At 39.0% G+C, this 16,186-nt stretch overlaps 1 protein-coding gene across 1 annotated transcript in view; it reads right to left on the bottom strand.

Moving 5' to 3' along the window:
• LOC136843194 (DNA ligase 1-like) overlaps positions 1–15,828 on the bottom strand; it is a 47,883-nt gene extending 32,055 nt beyond the window's left edge. Inside the window, 5 exon segments of the mRNA XM_067111269.1 lie at positions 602–886; positions 9,522–9,838; positions 10,389–10,499; positions 10,760–10,840; positions 15,696–15,828. Coding sequence (XP_066967370.1) covers positions 602–886; positions 9,522–9,838; positions 10,389–10,499; positions 10,760–10,840; positions 15,696–15,715 — 814 coding nt within the window. The 5' untranslated portion in view covers positions 15,716–15,828.
• Between the last annotated feature and the right edge of the window lie 358 nt (positions 15,829–16,186).

The following is a 16,186-nucleotide window of genomic DNA, read 5'->3' as shown; positions in this document are numbered from 1 at the left end:
CCATCCCAATCTTGGATTTAATTTTATCAGTCTTCCAGTTAATTCCAAATCGAAAGAACCTGTACTGGATATCATTGTTGCTAAGTATTTGAAAGATTCACCCTTATTAATCCTTTCTCCATCTAATGCTATTTCACCCCTTTGTGCTTACTGTCCCCATTACTCGTCTTTTTCTTTGATTTATATCGAGTCCCATCTCTCTTCAAACTATCTTAGTTTCTGAGATATGGAGAAACAAATACCTGTACTAAAATTTTGACCTATAAAGTGACCTATGACCATGATAATTAGGTAAAATGTATTGGGGGAAAATAATTACTTCCCCACACAAGTTGCCTAAATGCCAAGTTTCAGCGAAATGAAAGAAAAAAGGAAGGAGACTGATAGCAATATTGTACCATATTGTAGTAGTAATAACAAAATACAAATATCAATTAAAACAATACCCTATGACATATTCACATGTAGAAATAAAGGTGTTTTTGATTTTCTAAAAAGCTTCTCTAATAATAATAAAGAATTACCATTTCATCACACTTCGTACTGGTAACTGCTGCTAAAGGCAACTCCTTAAAGATAAGAATAAGAAATGTACACTTACCAAAAAAACTGTGGATGGGCTTCTTTACACTAGGTGTTGTATGAGTCTTTTTTTTCTTGACTTCTGAATCTTTTTCACAGGTATCTACATCCATTGGTTCCTCTTTACTATCTTCCTTTTCTGCTCTTTGTACTCCACCACTCAGTGTCTTCTCTCCATCAGCTACCTCAGAAGAGGATTCAACCTTATCATCTTCGGTTTTATCTTCTTCTGTTTTCAACTTCTTAATCATGTTTTGCTGCTTGGATTCCGTACTGTCACTTTTACGTTTCATTTGTTTCCTGGCTGGAATTGAAACATTAATCCAATGAAAAATTATATATTGTGAGGTTAACTCCATAAAAATTGCAGCCTACTGTTTTTTATACCACTATAAAGTAATGCAACACTAAATTTACATAAACACCATTCCTTTTAGGATCTGCATTAAAAGGAAAAATACTAGGGATAGTTGAATGAAATTTATTAATTCATATTCTTAAAATATTTTTCAACATTTCTGGCCATTATTTCCATCACCAAAATTGGATTGACATAATTTATTCTCCACACGTTTCTTTTCTCAAAAAATATCTCAAAATACCTGATGGATTCAAATATACTATGGAGGGACTGACAAAAGGGCATCTCAAAATTGATGCCCTCTTTATTCATAAGTGGAGACACACTTTCAGTGCTCCTTGGCTTCTTTTGTTAGAATTTCATATCTATGTCAACCAAATGCACAATCACCAATATGTTGCACTGCAATTTAATTAAATATAAAACAGATATTATAAAAGGTTTAAATCCAAATAGTATATACATCTGCTTACTGAAGCTATTGTAACCATTTCAAATGACATTATTCCATCTGGAAAATGAATTTTATAATAAAAATGACATTTTTATAATAAAATAAAGTTTTATACTTACCAAGTAATTACATAGCTATTTGTTCACTTACATTAAAAATTTCGTGGGTAACACTTCACACATCTATGTAAGTGGCCAGTTCCGGCCACTAGCGGGAATATTAGGAACAACTTTAGCAGATAACTTCAATCTGTTCATGCCTTATGTCCATCAGCAGGGAGGAGGGTGGGCTCCGATCATGTAATTACTTGGTAAGTATATATAAAAGTTTATTTTATTATAAAAATGTCATTTTTATGTCTGTAACTTACCAAGTAATTACATAGCTGATTCCCACACTGATAGGAAGTGGGATACATGGACATATTTTGCTCTAAAAACATAAGTAATGAATTTGAAAACAGAAAAAAACTGCTAGCATTGAAAACCAATGCTTGTCGTTACCTATTGGCCTGCAAGTGCCTATGCCCGGAAAACACCATTCGAAAATTAATTTTAAGACAAAATTATACCGAAGACTTGCAAGTAATCTAGACCCGGTAAACAAAACATAATGCAGAAGTTTCAGCCTAAAAGAATGGCATAACACATACAAGGATTACTTTTAGGGGTTATTATTGGGGACTCACAAGCCTAGATTTAAACAAAAGACTTTAAGAAAAACACGACGAGAGGCCAGGGAAACTACATATCGTCTGGAGGCAGTCTGTGATTCTCCTGGGGGTGGAAAAACCTGAAAAGTCCGAGGGTTGAGAATCATCCCCAAATAGAGAATCTCCTGTTGGGGCTAACTGGGACTTCTGGAGATTTAAAAGAATTCCTAGTTCCTGCAAAAGGTGAAGAATTGTCTGCAGGTCCTTCGTGCACTTCTCATTCAAAGGGGATCGAAGAAGCCAGTCGTCCTGGTAAAGGCGGATATTGATGCTGACCAGGTGGAACCATTTGGTGAGAGGGGAGAGGACTCCGGAAAACACTTGAGGAGCCGTGGAGAGGCCGAAGCAGAGGAACTGAAACTAGCAGACTTTTCCTTGGAAGATGAACCTGAGATACTTCCTGAAATTTGGATGGATGGGGATATGAAAGTAAGCATCTTGCATATCCAATGTTATCATCAAATTGCCCGGGTGAATGGAAGCCATGATTGACTGGTTCGTCTCCATCTTGAACTTCGTCTTCCTTATGAAATGACTGAGGGCGCTTACGTCTGAGCCTCCCGACATTTTGGGAACTACAAACAGACAATTGTAGAAGCCCTGAGTGTGTATGTCCTCGACTTCTACTATGGCTCTCTTCAGAAGGAGAGAGGGTACTATCTTCGAAAGGCCAAATGTTTCTCTGAGCCACTTTAGGCCATAAAGACAATGGGAGAGGTGACCAAAGGAGAGTTCTCAAAGAATGGGATGCAGTAGCCCTCCTTTAAAAACCTTGACAATCCACTGGTCTGGCCGCCCCCTGTGATCCCACTTCTCCCAAAAATGGAGAAGTCTGGCTCCTACCAGGCACGAAGGACTTCTGGTTCACTATTTGGACGGCCACTTGGAGGAGCTCTTTTTAATGGTTCTAGATTGGAACCGGACATTGGAGAGAGACCTAACTTGTGGCCTGGGCTTACTCCCACGAAAGGGATGCTGTTGCAGAGGAGAGACCATCTTGGGAACAAACAACAATGACGAAGAACTCTTGGGGCGCTTTGCAGACTGAGCTAAGAGGTCCTGAGTGGATTTCTTCTGGAGATGTGATGCGATCTCTTCCACAATCGAGTGGGAAAAAAGGTGAGGAGACTCCAGTGGTGAAAATAACAACACAGGCCTCTGAGAAGGTGTGACTCCTCTGGTGGTAAAGGAGCACCAAAGTTCTCTCTTTTTAAGAACCCCAAAAGAGAAAAGTGCTGCGAGTTCCGAAAGCCATCCCTGAAGGCTTTGTCTGTGCAAGACAGCGCACCAAACAGGTCTGCTGCAAAGTACTCGTCCAAGCCCTTAAAGTCCTCGATCTTCTTTGCAAGGGGTCCTACTGTCCAATCAAGAAAACTTAGCACCTCAAAAACCTTGAAGAGGTTCTTAACAAGGTGGTCCAGCAGGGAGGAAGAGAACAAAACTCTCGCTGAAGTGAAGGCCAAATAACGAGAAGAGTCGATATGGCTGGAGAAGTCCCCTTGGGAAGAGGCAGCTGCTCCCAGCAAGGGAGCTTCCCTAGCGGCGTACGACAGGTATCTCCTCTTAACCAGATGAGAGGCAGGCTGGGCCAAAGTCGTCTTGCCCTGCTCTCTCTTTGTTGAGAGCCAGTCTTCACTTTCTTTCATCGCTTTCTTGGAGGATGAAGAAAGAACCACCTTGGGAAGCCTGGAGTGATCTTCAGGAAGGCTCCTCATAAGGAAGGAAGAAGCAGGCGATGATGGGGCAGCTGGCACGAAAAAGGAAGGAAAACTAGCCAGCAGGAATCGAAGAACAGCCGCATAGCCTGAGGGAGGAGAAGCTTCTTGTTCAGTCTCCTCTTCATCCTCTGACGAGTTCGGAGACAGGAATAAACCTTGAGAAGGCTTAGAGATGGGAGCTTTTTTTATGAAGCTCATGGGCTTAGAGATGGGAGCTTTCCTTGTGAAGCTCATGATTTCCGAAAGCTGTTTCTTGATAGGCGCTAACGATGGGTCGTCTGGCTCCGAGGAGGATTCTTGGCATTCGAGAGAGATAGACTGGTGATGATGAGTAGGTACCGGATGCCTGGTCGATGGCGCCAGGCACTCAGAGGCCGTTGCTGGGAGCACATGAGCAGGTGCTGGGCGCACGGGAGCAGGCACTGGGCTCTCGGGAATGGGTGCTGGAGACGAGGCAGGATCTTGTATGACAGGCACTTAGTGCGGTGCTTAGGGCGCTTGGCATCCAAAGAAGGGTGTTCGGGAGAGAACGAAACTGGAGAATCCCATGGATGTGTAGACAGTTGTACCAAGGCAAAGACTGAAGGATCTACGTCGTAACTGCAAGATGGTTGCGGGCTGTCAAAAGCCTCATGTTATTTGATAGGCAACGGGGAAGACCAAACCGTGTCGTCCATGTGCCTTTTCAGTGGCTGGGAGGAATCAAGGAAGTGTCTGCTACGCCTGTGATCGTTATCTGAGTCTGAGCTAGAAAACAGGCGGCACACATCTAGCAGCATGCCTTTCCAACGGCAGTCTGTCGACAACTGGGATTTTGCAACAGGTTCGGCTGAGGGGGCAGCAACCAGTGGGCAAACCCCACCAGCCTCCCTGGACCTCCAGTATGTCTTCTCCCAGGGTTAAGGGAGCGGGACATTAACCTTCGTCTAAGAGAACCGGCGGGACAGGAAGCCAGGTCCTCAACTTGCACTTCACTCGACTTTCACTTTACACCTTGTCCATAAGGACTTTTCGGGAACGCCCCCATCTCTGACACTGAACTTACAACTAGGTTTAGCTTCTTATCAAACCTGGATTTGATCCTGGATTCAAGGTTGGCAAGGGTATCAGAAGCTAAGCACAGGAATATGTGGAATTATAGGAGGAGGGCTGAAAATAGGAAAAAAGAGTGTGACTGGGAGTAGAAGAAATAGCAAGGCTAAAGTCTGACTTAGGCTTAGGTGATTTACTAAGCTGAGACTCATGAACCTTCCACTTAATTTCATCCCAATCCTTACATTCCCCATATGTATTCTCCCTCAAACACACCTGCCCTCTACAATTAGTGCACATGGTATGTGCGTCATAGCAAAGTTTAATTAGCCTAACCTTGCAGCCTTCGCTACAATAGCGAAAACTGGAAGAACTAGAATCAGACATAATTAACTATCAAAAAGTCTAAATTAACTGACAAAAACCAAAACAGCAGCTTGCCATAATTAACTATCAAAAAGTCTAAATTAACTGACAAAAACCAAAACAGCAGCTTGCCATAATTAACTATCAAAAAGTCTAAATTAACCCTTTAACGCCTATTGGACGTATCATACGTCGACTAAAATTGTCTGTTGGGAGCCGAGTGGACGCATCGCACGTTGACTACAAAATTTCAACCTTGGTCATCTTTGACTCGATGAAATGGTCGAAAAACGCAATTGTAAGCTAAAAATCTTACATTCTAGTAATATTCAATCATGTACCTTCATTTTGCAACAAATTGGAAGTCTCTAGCACAATATTTCGATTTATGGTGAATTTTTGAAAAAAACTTTTTTCTTATGCACGGGCGGTAACTCAGCCGAAAATTTCATAAATTCTTTCGTCATTTTGTCGTAATTTTTGCACTGTTCTATATTAGCCGTTACATAAAGTTTTATATATGAAAATGTGCGCAATTTCATGTACAATACAGGAAAATACAACCCATGGTTGTAGCTTTTATCAGTTTGGAAATATTTTCATATAAACCACGATAACTGCCAAAATTTCAACCTTTGGTCAACTTTGACTCGAATAAAATGGTAAAAACGCAATTTTAAGCTAAAACTCTTACGATCTAGTAATATTCAATCATTTACCTTCATTTTGCAACCAATTGGAAGTCTCTAGCACAATATTTTGATTTATGGTGAATTTTTGAAAAACTTTTTCCTTACGTCCGCGCCAGAAATTCTTTCACACGTTGTCGTAATGTTTGCACTGTTTTATATTAGTCGTTACATAAAGTTTAATATATGGAAATGTGCGCAATTTTATGTAGAATACAACAGAAAATAACTCATGGTTGTACTTTAATCAGTTTTGAAATATTTTCATATAAATCACGCTTAACTGCCAAAATTTCAAGCTTTTGGTCAACTTTAACTCGACCGAAATGGTAAAAACGCAATTATAAGCTAAAACTCTTACATTCTAGTAATATTCAATCATGTACCTTCATTTTGCAACAAACTGGAAGTCTCTAGCACAATATTTCGATTTATGGTGAATTTCTGAAAACAAATTTTTTCCTTACGCTCTGCGAGCGGTAACTCATTTAACATCTCAGAAATTCTTTCGTCATGTTGTCGTAATGTTTACATCGTTTTTTTACATTAGTCGTTACATAAACTTTTATATATGAAAATGTGCACAATTTCATGTAGAATACAACAGAATATAGCTCATGGTTGTACCTTTTATCAGTTTTGAAATATTTTCACATAAATCACGATAACTGCCAAAATTTCAACCTTCGGTCAACTTTAACTCGACCAAAATGGTAAAAAAACGCAATTGGAAGCTAAAACTCTTACATTCTAGTAATATTCAATCGTTTAACTTCATTTTGCAATAAATTGAAGTCTTAGCACAATATTTCGATTTATGGTGAATTTTTAAAAACATTTTCCTTACGCTCATCGTGGTAACTCGCCGAACATCTCGGAAATTCTTTCGCCTCGTTGTCGTAATATTTGCACCGCTTTATATTAGTCGTTACATAAAGTTTTATATATGAAAATGTGCGCAATTTCATGTACAATACAACAATAAATAACTCATGGTTGTAGCTTTATCAGTTTTGAAATATTTCCATATAAATCACGATAAATAGAAAAATTCGAATTTCGGTCAACTTTAACTCGATTTAAAATGGTCAAAACTGCAATTGTAAGCTAAAACACTTACAGTCTAGTAATATTCAATCAATTAGCTTCATTTTTCAACAAACGGGAAGTCTCTAGCACAATATTTCGATTTATGGTGAATTTTTGAAAAAAACAATTTTTACGTCCATTGTTACTTAATTCATGCATCATTTTGTGATAATATTTTCTCTGTGTTGCTTTGATCGCTTTAAAATTTGTTATATACCAAAATCATCGCAATTTAGTGTACAATACAACTAAAAAAATTAACTCATTAGCTTTAACCGTTTTGTTTACAGCGTGATTTGTATACAATTATATACGAGTTTTTTTTTTCATTGTCATATATTCCAATATTTATATATGATAATGATATTTTTTTATTTCTGATGGTTGCATACTAAACTTCAGGCAATGACAAAGAAAATGAGCCAAAATGAACTCTTAATCTTCAAAACTAAGCGTGCTGTGATTTTTTGAAAAACTTTTTTCCGCTTGGCGCTAACTCACCGAACGACGCGGCATACGGGAGACGTGTTTGTAAATAGGGTCAGCGTTAAAGGGTTAACTGACAAAAACCAAAACAGCAGCTTGCCATAATTAACTATCAAAAAGTCTAAATTAACTGACAAAAACCAAAACAGCAGCTTGCCATAATTAACTATCAAAAAGTCTAAATTAACTGACAAAAACCAAAACAGCAGCTTGCCATAATTAACTATCAAAAAGTCTAAATTAACTGACAAAAACCAAAACAGCAGCTTGAACTACAAGAAAGCAAAATACCTCACGGACTTTCAGCAAACATGAAATAACCAGAGAAACAGGGAGGACTGCAGAGACCTATGTGGTGTCGGTAGCACAGCATAAAATAGAATGAAGCCATTGGCTAGGAGTTGCTGACACGCTCCCCACAGCAGTGGGTGGGGCCGTCACCCCCGGCTCTGCAACTGACGCATTGCTGCGAATTTTGAATTTAGGAATGCCACGTGAGCACAATTGTTAGCTAACTACTTGCTAAGTTACTTATATAAAAGTAGAAAATTACACAAAGTAGAGAGAGAGAGAGAGAGAGAGAGAGAGAGAGAGAGAGAGAGAGAGAGAGAGAGAGAGAGAGAGAGAGAGAGAATTATAAATTTATTTAGTATATACATATTGTAGTTACATGAATTATGAATGGACAACAAAATGCAAACTGAGTGACCATAAACATAATACAGGGAGTCCATAAAACCTCTTTACAATTTCAAAATACATTACAAAAGCCACCAATGAGACATCTTAACCAGATTTGTTCTATGTACTAAGCAGTTAAAGTTTTTAATTACATTGCATTTGTGTATTTCAAGTACCCTATTGATGAAAGAGGTACTGTTAAATAAACCCACAAATAATGGCTGCTCCTCAAGAAAAGGCACGTGTGTCATGGTTTACTGAAACAAAATTGGATACGCAGACTCAGCGAAACCACAGAACTAAGTATGGAAGAGCCACCGTTACATCCATCAATTCGTGCATGGCACAAGAAATCTATGGAAACACAGACAGTGTTGGATATAGGGAGGGGTGGGTGACCAAGATCATCTGAGGAAAACATCAACTGTGTAAGACAAGCCTTTGATCATTCTCCTACAAAGTCCATCCATACCGCTACCACGTTCAACAGTGCACAAAGTCCCACACAAGAACTTACAATTGTTTGCTTACAAAGTGCAACTTATAAAGGCACTCGAGCCAAATGATAAACCAAGACAAAAAGACTGCAGTTAACATGCTGGAACGAATTTCTGAGGATGATATGTTCCTCAACCAAGTTTTAGTGATGTTGACACCTTTCATGTTTCAAGGAAACTGAACACACAATGTAAAAATCTGGAAATCAGAACATCCCCATGTGACTAGGGAACTTCACAGAGATAGTCCAAAGGTGAATGTGTGGTGTGGGATCATGTGCAATCCAATCATTGGTCCACCTTTCTTCAACGACACATCAAATACTGCAGATGTTTACTGTACCTTGACCTTTTGATTGAACATGTGGCACCAGAACTAGATGACCTTCAACCAACCATCATTTTCCAGTAAGATGGTGCACCACCGCATTGGGGATTGCATGTCTGTGGGTTCCTAAATCAAATATTTCCAGAATAGTGGATTGGAAGGGATGGCCCAATTCCCTGGCCACCTCGTTCACCATATCATTCCTCTGAACTTTTTTCTATGGGGTTACATTAAAGATATGTATCAAACAAAGATATAGGACTTCACTGATCTCAAGAAAAAGATCACTGATGCCATTGCCACCACTGATGAGGCTATGCTACAGTGAACATAGCAAGAAATCAAGTACTGTCTTGATGCGCTTCATGCAACTAATGGTGCCCATATAGAGGTGTATTAAATGTGGCAAAAAAACTTCAATATCTATTCCCCATTTTGTAATAATTTCCACATATTTGTCTGTTCATTTGCTTTTGTAATATATTTTTTAAATTGTAAAGAGACTTTATGGACACCCTGTATATACCTGTTTTCCTTAATGGCGGCACTGTTTCTGGTGAGAAACCCAAAGATGTGTTGGAACTCTTTTTCTTAGTGTTGTCACTAGACGATGAAACAGAAGGACTAGAAATAGCATCATCTTCCTTACTCTTCTTTGCTTGATCTTTGACAGCATTTTCCTCTTCCTCTCCATCTACTTCCATCTTGCCATTTTGTTTAGTAGTTTTTTTTGTAGGCGATTCCTTTTCTTGTTTTCCCTTGCCAGTTCCCGTCTTCCCTTTTCCATTCGGAGTACTTTTCTTCTTATTTTCTTTCTCCTCATCTGATTTACTGGGTGATGTGCTGAGAATGAAAAAAATAAAGTTCAGACCACCAACTACCATGTATATATATTGAAAATTATATGGTACGAGTATCTATACAAAGCTGCCTGGAAATCTACTGCACTAGATTACAACTAACTACAAAACAGAAATTTCATAGTTTTTGACTGAATGAAAAGGAGTTGGAGTGGTTGGACAAAAGAAAGTGATCCAGAAAATAAGAGAGATGAAATAGAAGGATCTAAAGAAGAAACTGGAAAAGTAACCATACTGTTGCATTAATAAGTAGGTTCATAGTTAGAAAGATTGGGCGTTAAGACTGAAGAAAGGAAGCAGGAATGAAGTTAAAATAGGTCTTAAAAGTGGTTGCAGCTAAGGACTGAAGGGGTGCTGCAAACCCTCCTACATGTGAAAGTTCAGAGTGAAGCATTTTACAGCTGGAACCTTATAATAAATGGACAAAAATAATTTCTCTAGCCTATGACAAATATTATTTAGGTTTTTAAAGCAATATATGGCAGTAAAGATCAAATGTTATAAAAGTGCAAGAAAAAACTGGTTTACTTTACCTAGTTGATGGCTGTGCTTCATCTTCACTATCACTTTCAATGACTCGTGCCTTTTTGCGTGGCACTGCTTTGAGTGGGGAGTCTTCCTGGCTAGAATTTCCTTTAGATCCTCTGAAAAATGAAAAAAAATCATGCACATGACTAAAGAACTTTAGAAAAAGTGGCATAATGAAACATAAAAATGTTCTAGTCTGTGTGCACAAAGCTGTAACTAATTACACATTTCTGATTAGGTCAATTATCATTCACAAAATAGAAAACCACTAAGATGTAAATTAAAAAGCACTTTCTAAAAGCTAACAACATATCATAGGGTACATGACAGAATCACTTTAAGAAAAATCAGAAGCATTCAATACACTATGACTTACTTCCCCTCCGTTTTTTGCTCTGGTGTGCTGTTTTCTGATTCACCTTCTGGCTTCTTCACTTTAGTTGCAGAAAAGAATGACCTGTAAAGTAAGTTAAGATTAAAAATCTAGTATATGAGCAGCAAATTATAGAAATTTGGATACCATTTTTACTTTAAAAAACACACATCTTTCTTCTACACACAATTTGCTATCTTACAAGCCTATGGAGAAACACTAATAGCCTTGTGAGTTATCAAAGAAAAGTAATGAAGCATCCTCTCAAGTGAGTATACCAGAAAGATGGACTTCCTTACTGTCACAAATGTCACTGCTGCCTTCATGAGCTGAGACTAACAGAAGTGAAAACAAGTGAGGGACCCAGGAAGGCACTCTCAATAATATATTTTATTAAATCATAAACAATCTTACTGAACATGAAATGGACCCAGTCACGCCGCATCAGATCTCAACATAAGAGAGTCCAATTGATCTGCTCTCGTAACCCTTATCTTGTAACATTATGTGCAACTCCACTGTGTTAACTGCTTAAACAGCAAGAAGATATGATGACAGAGACAACTTTGAATGGCTTAGCAGAGAACTGTCACAAATGTCACTGCTGCCTTCATGAGTTGAGACTAACAGAGGTGAAAACAAGTGAGGGAGCCAGGCATGCACTCCCAATAATATATTTTATTAAATCATAAATAATCTTACTGCATGTGAAATGGACCCAGTCACACCAACTCATCAGCTCTCAACATAAAGTCCAATTGCTCATGCCCTCGTAACCCTTGTCTTGTAACATTATGTGCAATTTCATTGTCTTAACCACTTGAAGAGCAAGATGGATTTGCCAGGGAAAACATAAAAGGCAGTACATTCACCAAGACTATGAGACATGAAGGGAGATACAGACATTGCTCTACTGACAAACAAGTTACGTTCCGGATGGCCGTTTGTATGTTGAATTGTTTGTAAGTTTGTTACATTCTTCATTCCTATTTAAGTACAGTATGATACAAATAAAATCAATACAGTACTGTACGTTTTTTCATCCTAAAACACAATACACTGTACATACAGTACTATATGTACAGAATAGGTGCACAAAACAAAATATGAACTTATGGGTGGCAATGGGAAGCACTCTGAACACAATTTTAATTTGTGATCCCACTTGATTGTAAAGTATCTCTGATTGTTTGTAAGTAGGGTGGTGTTTGTATTCAGAGAAACACACTTCCATTTAAGCCATAATTATGAGGGACGAAATTATGAAGAGGGTAAAAGTAAATGACTGGGATTCTTCCCAACAAAAAGCATATGACCCTTAAAATGATAGGTTCCCAAGAATAAACACTATGAGCTTTACATGTCACACGACACAGAGAGGATCAAGCTTACACTGAAAAGCCAGAAAATGGCGCAGAGATCATCTTCCAGTGAAAAGGAGGGCAAAGCAGGAATAGAAAGGAGTCCAAAAAAGGAGTCACTTTTACTACAAGATTTAGTCTTGGCTATGAATTCCTAAGCAAAGGAAAGATCCACTGAGACACTGATTGAAAAGGCAAGGAGTTCAATGACAAAAAAGGTGAGGACAATCTGGAGCACAGTCTTGAGGTCAATACAGGATGCACACACAGAGAGAGAGAGAGAGAGAGAGAGAGAGAGAGAGAGAGAGAGAGAGAGAGAGAGAGAGAGAGAGAGAGAGAGAGAGAGAGATACCTGACTTTCATTAAGCACACACAATAGTTTATTATTATGGGAAAAGAGGCCTTGAATTCATCACACCAACAAGCAAATCTCATAAAGAGCAATGTAGAAGACCTGCAGGAGATGGTGATAGCTGACCTGACTTCCAAAGAGCCATTCTCTCTGAGACTATACAACTCAGGATGACTGTGAAATTAGTGGAAGTGGGGCTGCTTGAGAAAACCCCTCCAAACAGGAACAAACCTGGGATAGGAAATGCAGACACATCCAGAGCTTCCAGAGACTGAAGCATGGCATCTACTGACCAATCCATGGATCCAGCTGAGGATAGCAGTACAGTGGTAGCATGGCATTCAATGGCATGGCAAAATAGGTCCAGCAAGGGCATCAACAATAATTGTAAAAGGCTCTTACTGACATCTGAATGAAGAGACCACTCCAAAGTAAGGACATGATGAATTATACTGGTTACAGGATGATTTATTGAATTGCCAATGATTGCTAGATTTTGGATGAGCAAATTAAATGAAAAAAGGGCCCAGGGAGGGCAAGATAATTCAAAGCTCCTGAGAGCATGTAAAACTCCACAGAAGTTCTTTTCGTTAAAAGCAATGGTGACATCAACAAAGCCTAACCTTATTTCTGCATGATAACAATAAGCTTATCTCCACAACTAAACAACTGAGATGAGGTCATAATACAGGCTAGGGTGCAAAAAAAATCTGCCCATAATCATGAATGTCACTTTGACTCTAGACTACGCCACATTGTGTTTTTCATTGTCCCATCAATTTCAACAGCTTTTCTTTTGGCCTGCGCTACATGTCTTCTGCTTCACTTGAGTATGGCTCCCAATTGGATTTTTTGTCCCTGAGCAAGGTGGGTAAAGCCAGCTAGAGTATCATCAGAAATATATTTTTCATCATCTGGTTCATCAGGAATATATTTTCTCATCTTTTGGAAATTTTGCTATGTGGAAAATACTGAAACCTGGCTCGTTCTTCTGTTCTTAGTTTCAGGGTTCCTTTGATGAAGATGTATAAATTGTTCTTTGAATGATTTCAGCTAATATGAATTCTTTTTTCCATGAGCTTTGAACATTACTGATATTCATTTTGGTAATAATAAATTAGTAATTTGACAATACTGGAAACCCTTATATCTTCCAGTTATGGGGGACTGGAGTTTTTGGTGGGGGAAAAGTGAAATAGGCAAGGGCTACTGTATTCTAACATTCCCATGGTATTTCTGCATAACCTGACACTGATTTTTATAAGGTTCAATAAATATTTCTAAATTGACACAATGCACTACATAGGCTAAATAAAGCTTTGTAACATAAGTTACATTAGGGGGAGGGTGGGGGGATCCAGGAGGGCAAAGACACCCCTGGCAACCTTAGGTTGCAAACCTACCATTCATTTCAATTTACAGTGTCCCAGGTTAGGTTAGGTGGGAGGGTCTGGGAAGCGTGAAGACCTCGCGGCCCCCATAAGGACCTGGAGCCCTAGGTCATGTTAGGTAAAATACAGTCTTGTACTTCACTTGCTATGATTTCCCCTGCCCAAAACCCAGCTTTCCCACTGCGATCCCCAATAACTGTATTAGCCTATGTAAGAGGGTTCCAGTATCTCTAAAATTAGGCTACTAATTTGCACCTAAAGGACTGTCAGAATTGTTCAAAGCTCTCACACAAACTAGAAAAATTCTGTTTTCCACTCTGATGTGGGATTTTAGTTTAAAGTACAAATTTACCAAATTTGGCTTTAGGTTACTAGCCTTGTCTAGGGGTTCCAGTGAAACTAGACTACTACCACGACCTGGTTCCCATCAGTCGGCAACCATCATATCTACCACCTTTCGCTTGTTTTTTTATGTTTGTGCCTATGATATTTACAGTCTTTTGCTTAGCCTATGTTATTATGTTCATCCCAAAGGGACTGGTACTAAACACAGTGCCCATTATGTCTTCAGTTTTACTGAGATTCCTTTCATGTTATAGCAAAGTCTATACTCATTTAGGAGCAGATGCAGGGTAGGGAGACCAGCGCAGATGTGTGAAATAATAACCTTTCCTAGAATGCCATGTCCTGACCTAACCAGATCTTACCCTCCTAACCTAACTTGGGGTGATGTGCCCTGACCTGGCTAGGGGGAGCCTTGCCAGTATTACTTTATAAGCTGCCAATACAAAATATGAAATTGTTACCTATATTTTTCAAAAGAGCTCTTCATTAAATTACGACTTAGAAGTTATGACTTCCATAGTTAATATGGAAAAATTATAACAAGTAAACACCCCTAGGTTGTGTGGTATTTTATATTGGCAACTTATAAAATTTTACCACCTTGTCCTCCCTGAACCCCTCCCAAGTAAAACTAAACATCATTGTCTCCCTACTCTGCATACTACCCCTCTTTTAGTCTAGCCTAATGTGCTGCACCTACCAGCATATCATACAATTGGCAGAACTATAGGGTAGCTTCGTGGCGCTGACGGCACTATAACTTGACTTTTTCTACAGTTTTTTGGTTGCTAATTATGAATTTACCTTTCATTTTTGGTGCTCGAGTCTAATTAACCTGTAATTAACCCCTGAAGTCCATCCAACAAGGGGATTCCATACGCGATCTTCACAAGACAGCACGGCTACGTCTGTTTCGAACGGTTCATATCCCGTCTGGCAAGTGCAATAACTTGTTAACGTATGGGTACCCAACCCCCCTGGGCCAGTACTAAACACGGCGAAGGGCCATTCCATTTGGCCGACAACAAACAGATGCACCGCCAGTATCAGAACCCCTAAAAGTGTAGAAAAACCCAGTTGAAAAGGTAAAAACAGGCGCGGAGCTAATATATAGAATTACCGTTTTGGCACTGGAAATATTTTCCTGGATTGGTGCTTGGTCTGTGTGTCAATTTGTTGCCAAACGCATATCGGCAGGCCTTAACCATAAGCCTAGCCTTGCCTATAATTTTTTTCGGACAGGTGCTGCCAATTGTCTAGCTGAGCTTGTACCGTACCCTGAACAGGATAAAGGTGCCTAGACCTAAATTAAGTAACCAATCATTAAAATGACAGCCTTATCGACTACGACGGCAGCTTGGTCTGCCCTCCTTGCGTAACATTGTGTAACCTTAGTTTACGTCAAATTTGCTTCCTAAAAATACTTTACAGAAACACCCACACTTTTACGATAATAGAATCTCACATCTAGACAACGGAGTCGTACTTACAAAATTGATTTCTGGACCATTTTGAATGTAATGTTCCGGGAACCAGGGAGGCGTATTCACTTGATGTCAGTTTCCCGCTCGTTCTGGATGTAAACAAACTCAGTAACATTTGGCGCCATCTACTCATCACGTAACAGGCAGTCTTCTTCTTGTGATCTTCACCAAGAAATAACATTTACATGGTCACTCTTCATTCTGTTTACTGCTTACTGGTTTTTTTAGGGTCCTACTCCACCGAAGGCCCTCAGCGAGACCCGCAAACTCAATTCAATTAGTCATAGACATAATAATGCAGACACATTCTGGGATTTTTTCTTTTTATTATACGGGGTAGTCCATATTAATAGTCATATCTACACTGTTATAACACCCAGAAAAAATTTGAAAAATGTTTAATTTTTTCTTGAACGAAATATGTTATGACTTCATGGTCACTTTTCATTCCGTAGGAGATCTACAATAAACACTGGGTGATTTTAATCTCTTTTTTC

The sequence above is a fragment of the Macrobrachium rosenbergii genome, chromosome 11 (assembly GCF_040412425.1).
Source record: "Macrobrachium rosenbergii isolate ZJJX-2024 chromosome 11, ASM4041242v1, whole genome shotgun sequence".
NCBI lineage: Eukaryota > Metazoa > Arthropoda > Malacostraca > Decapoda > Palaemonidae > Macrobrachium > Macrobrachium rosenbergii.
The sequence above is the reverse complement of the archived record's forward strand: the minus strand, read 5'-3'. Positions and strand labels throughout refer to the sequence as shown.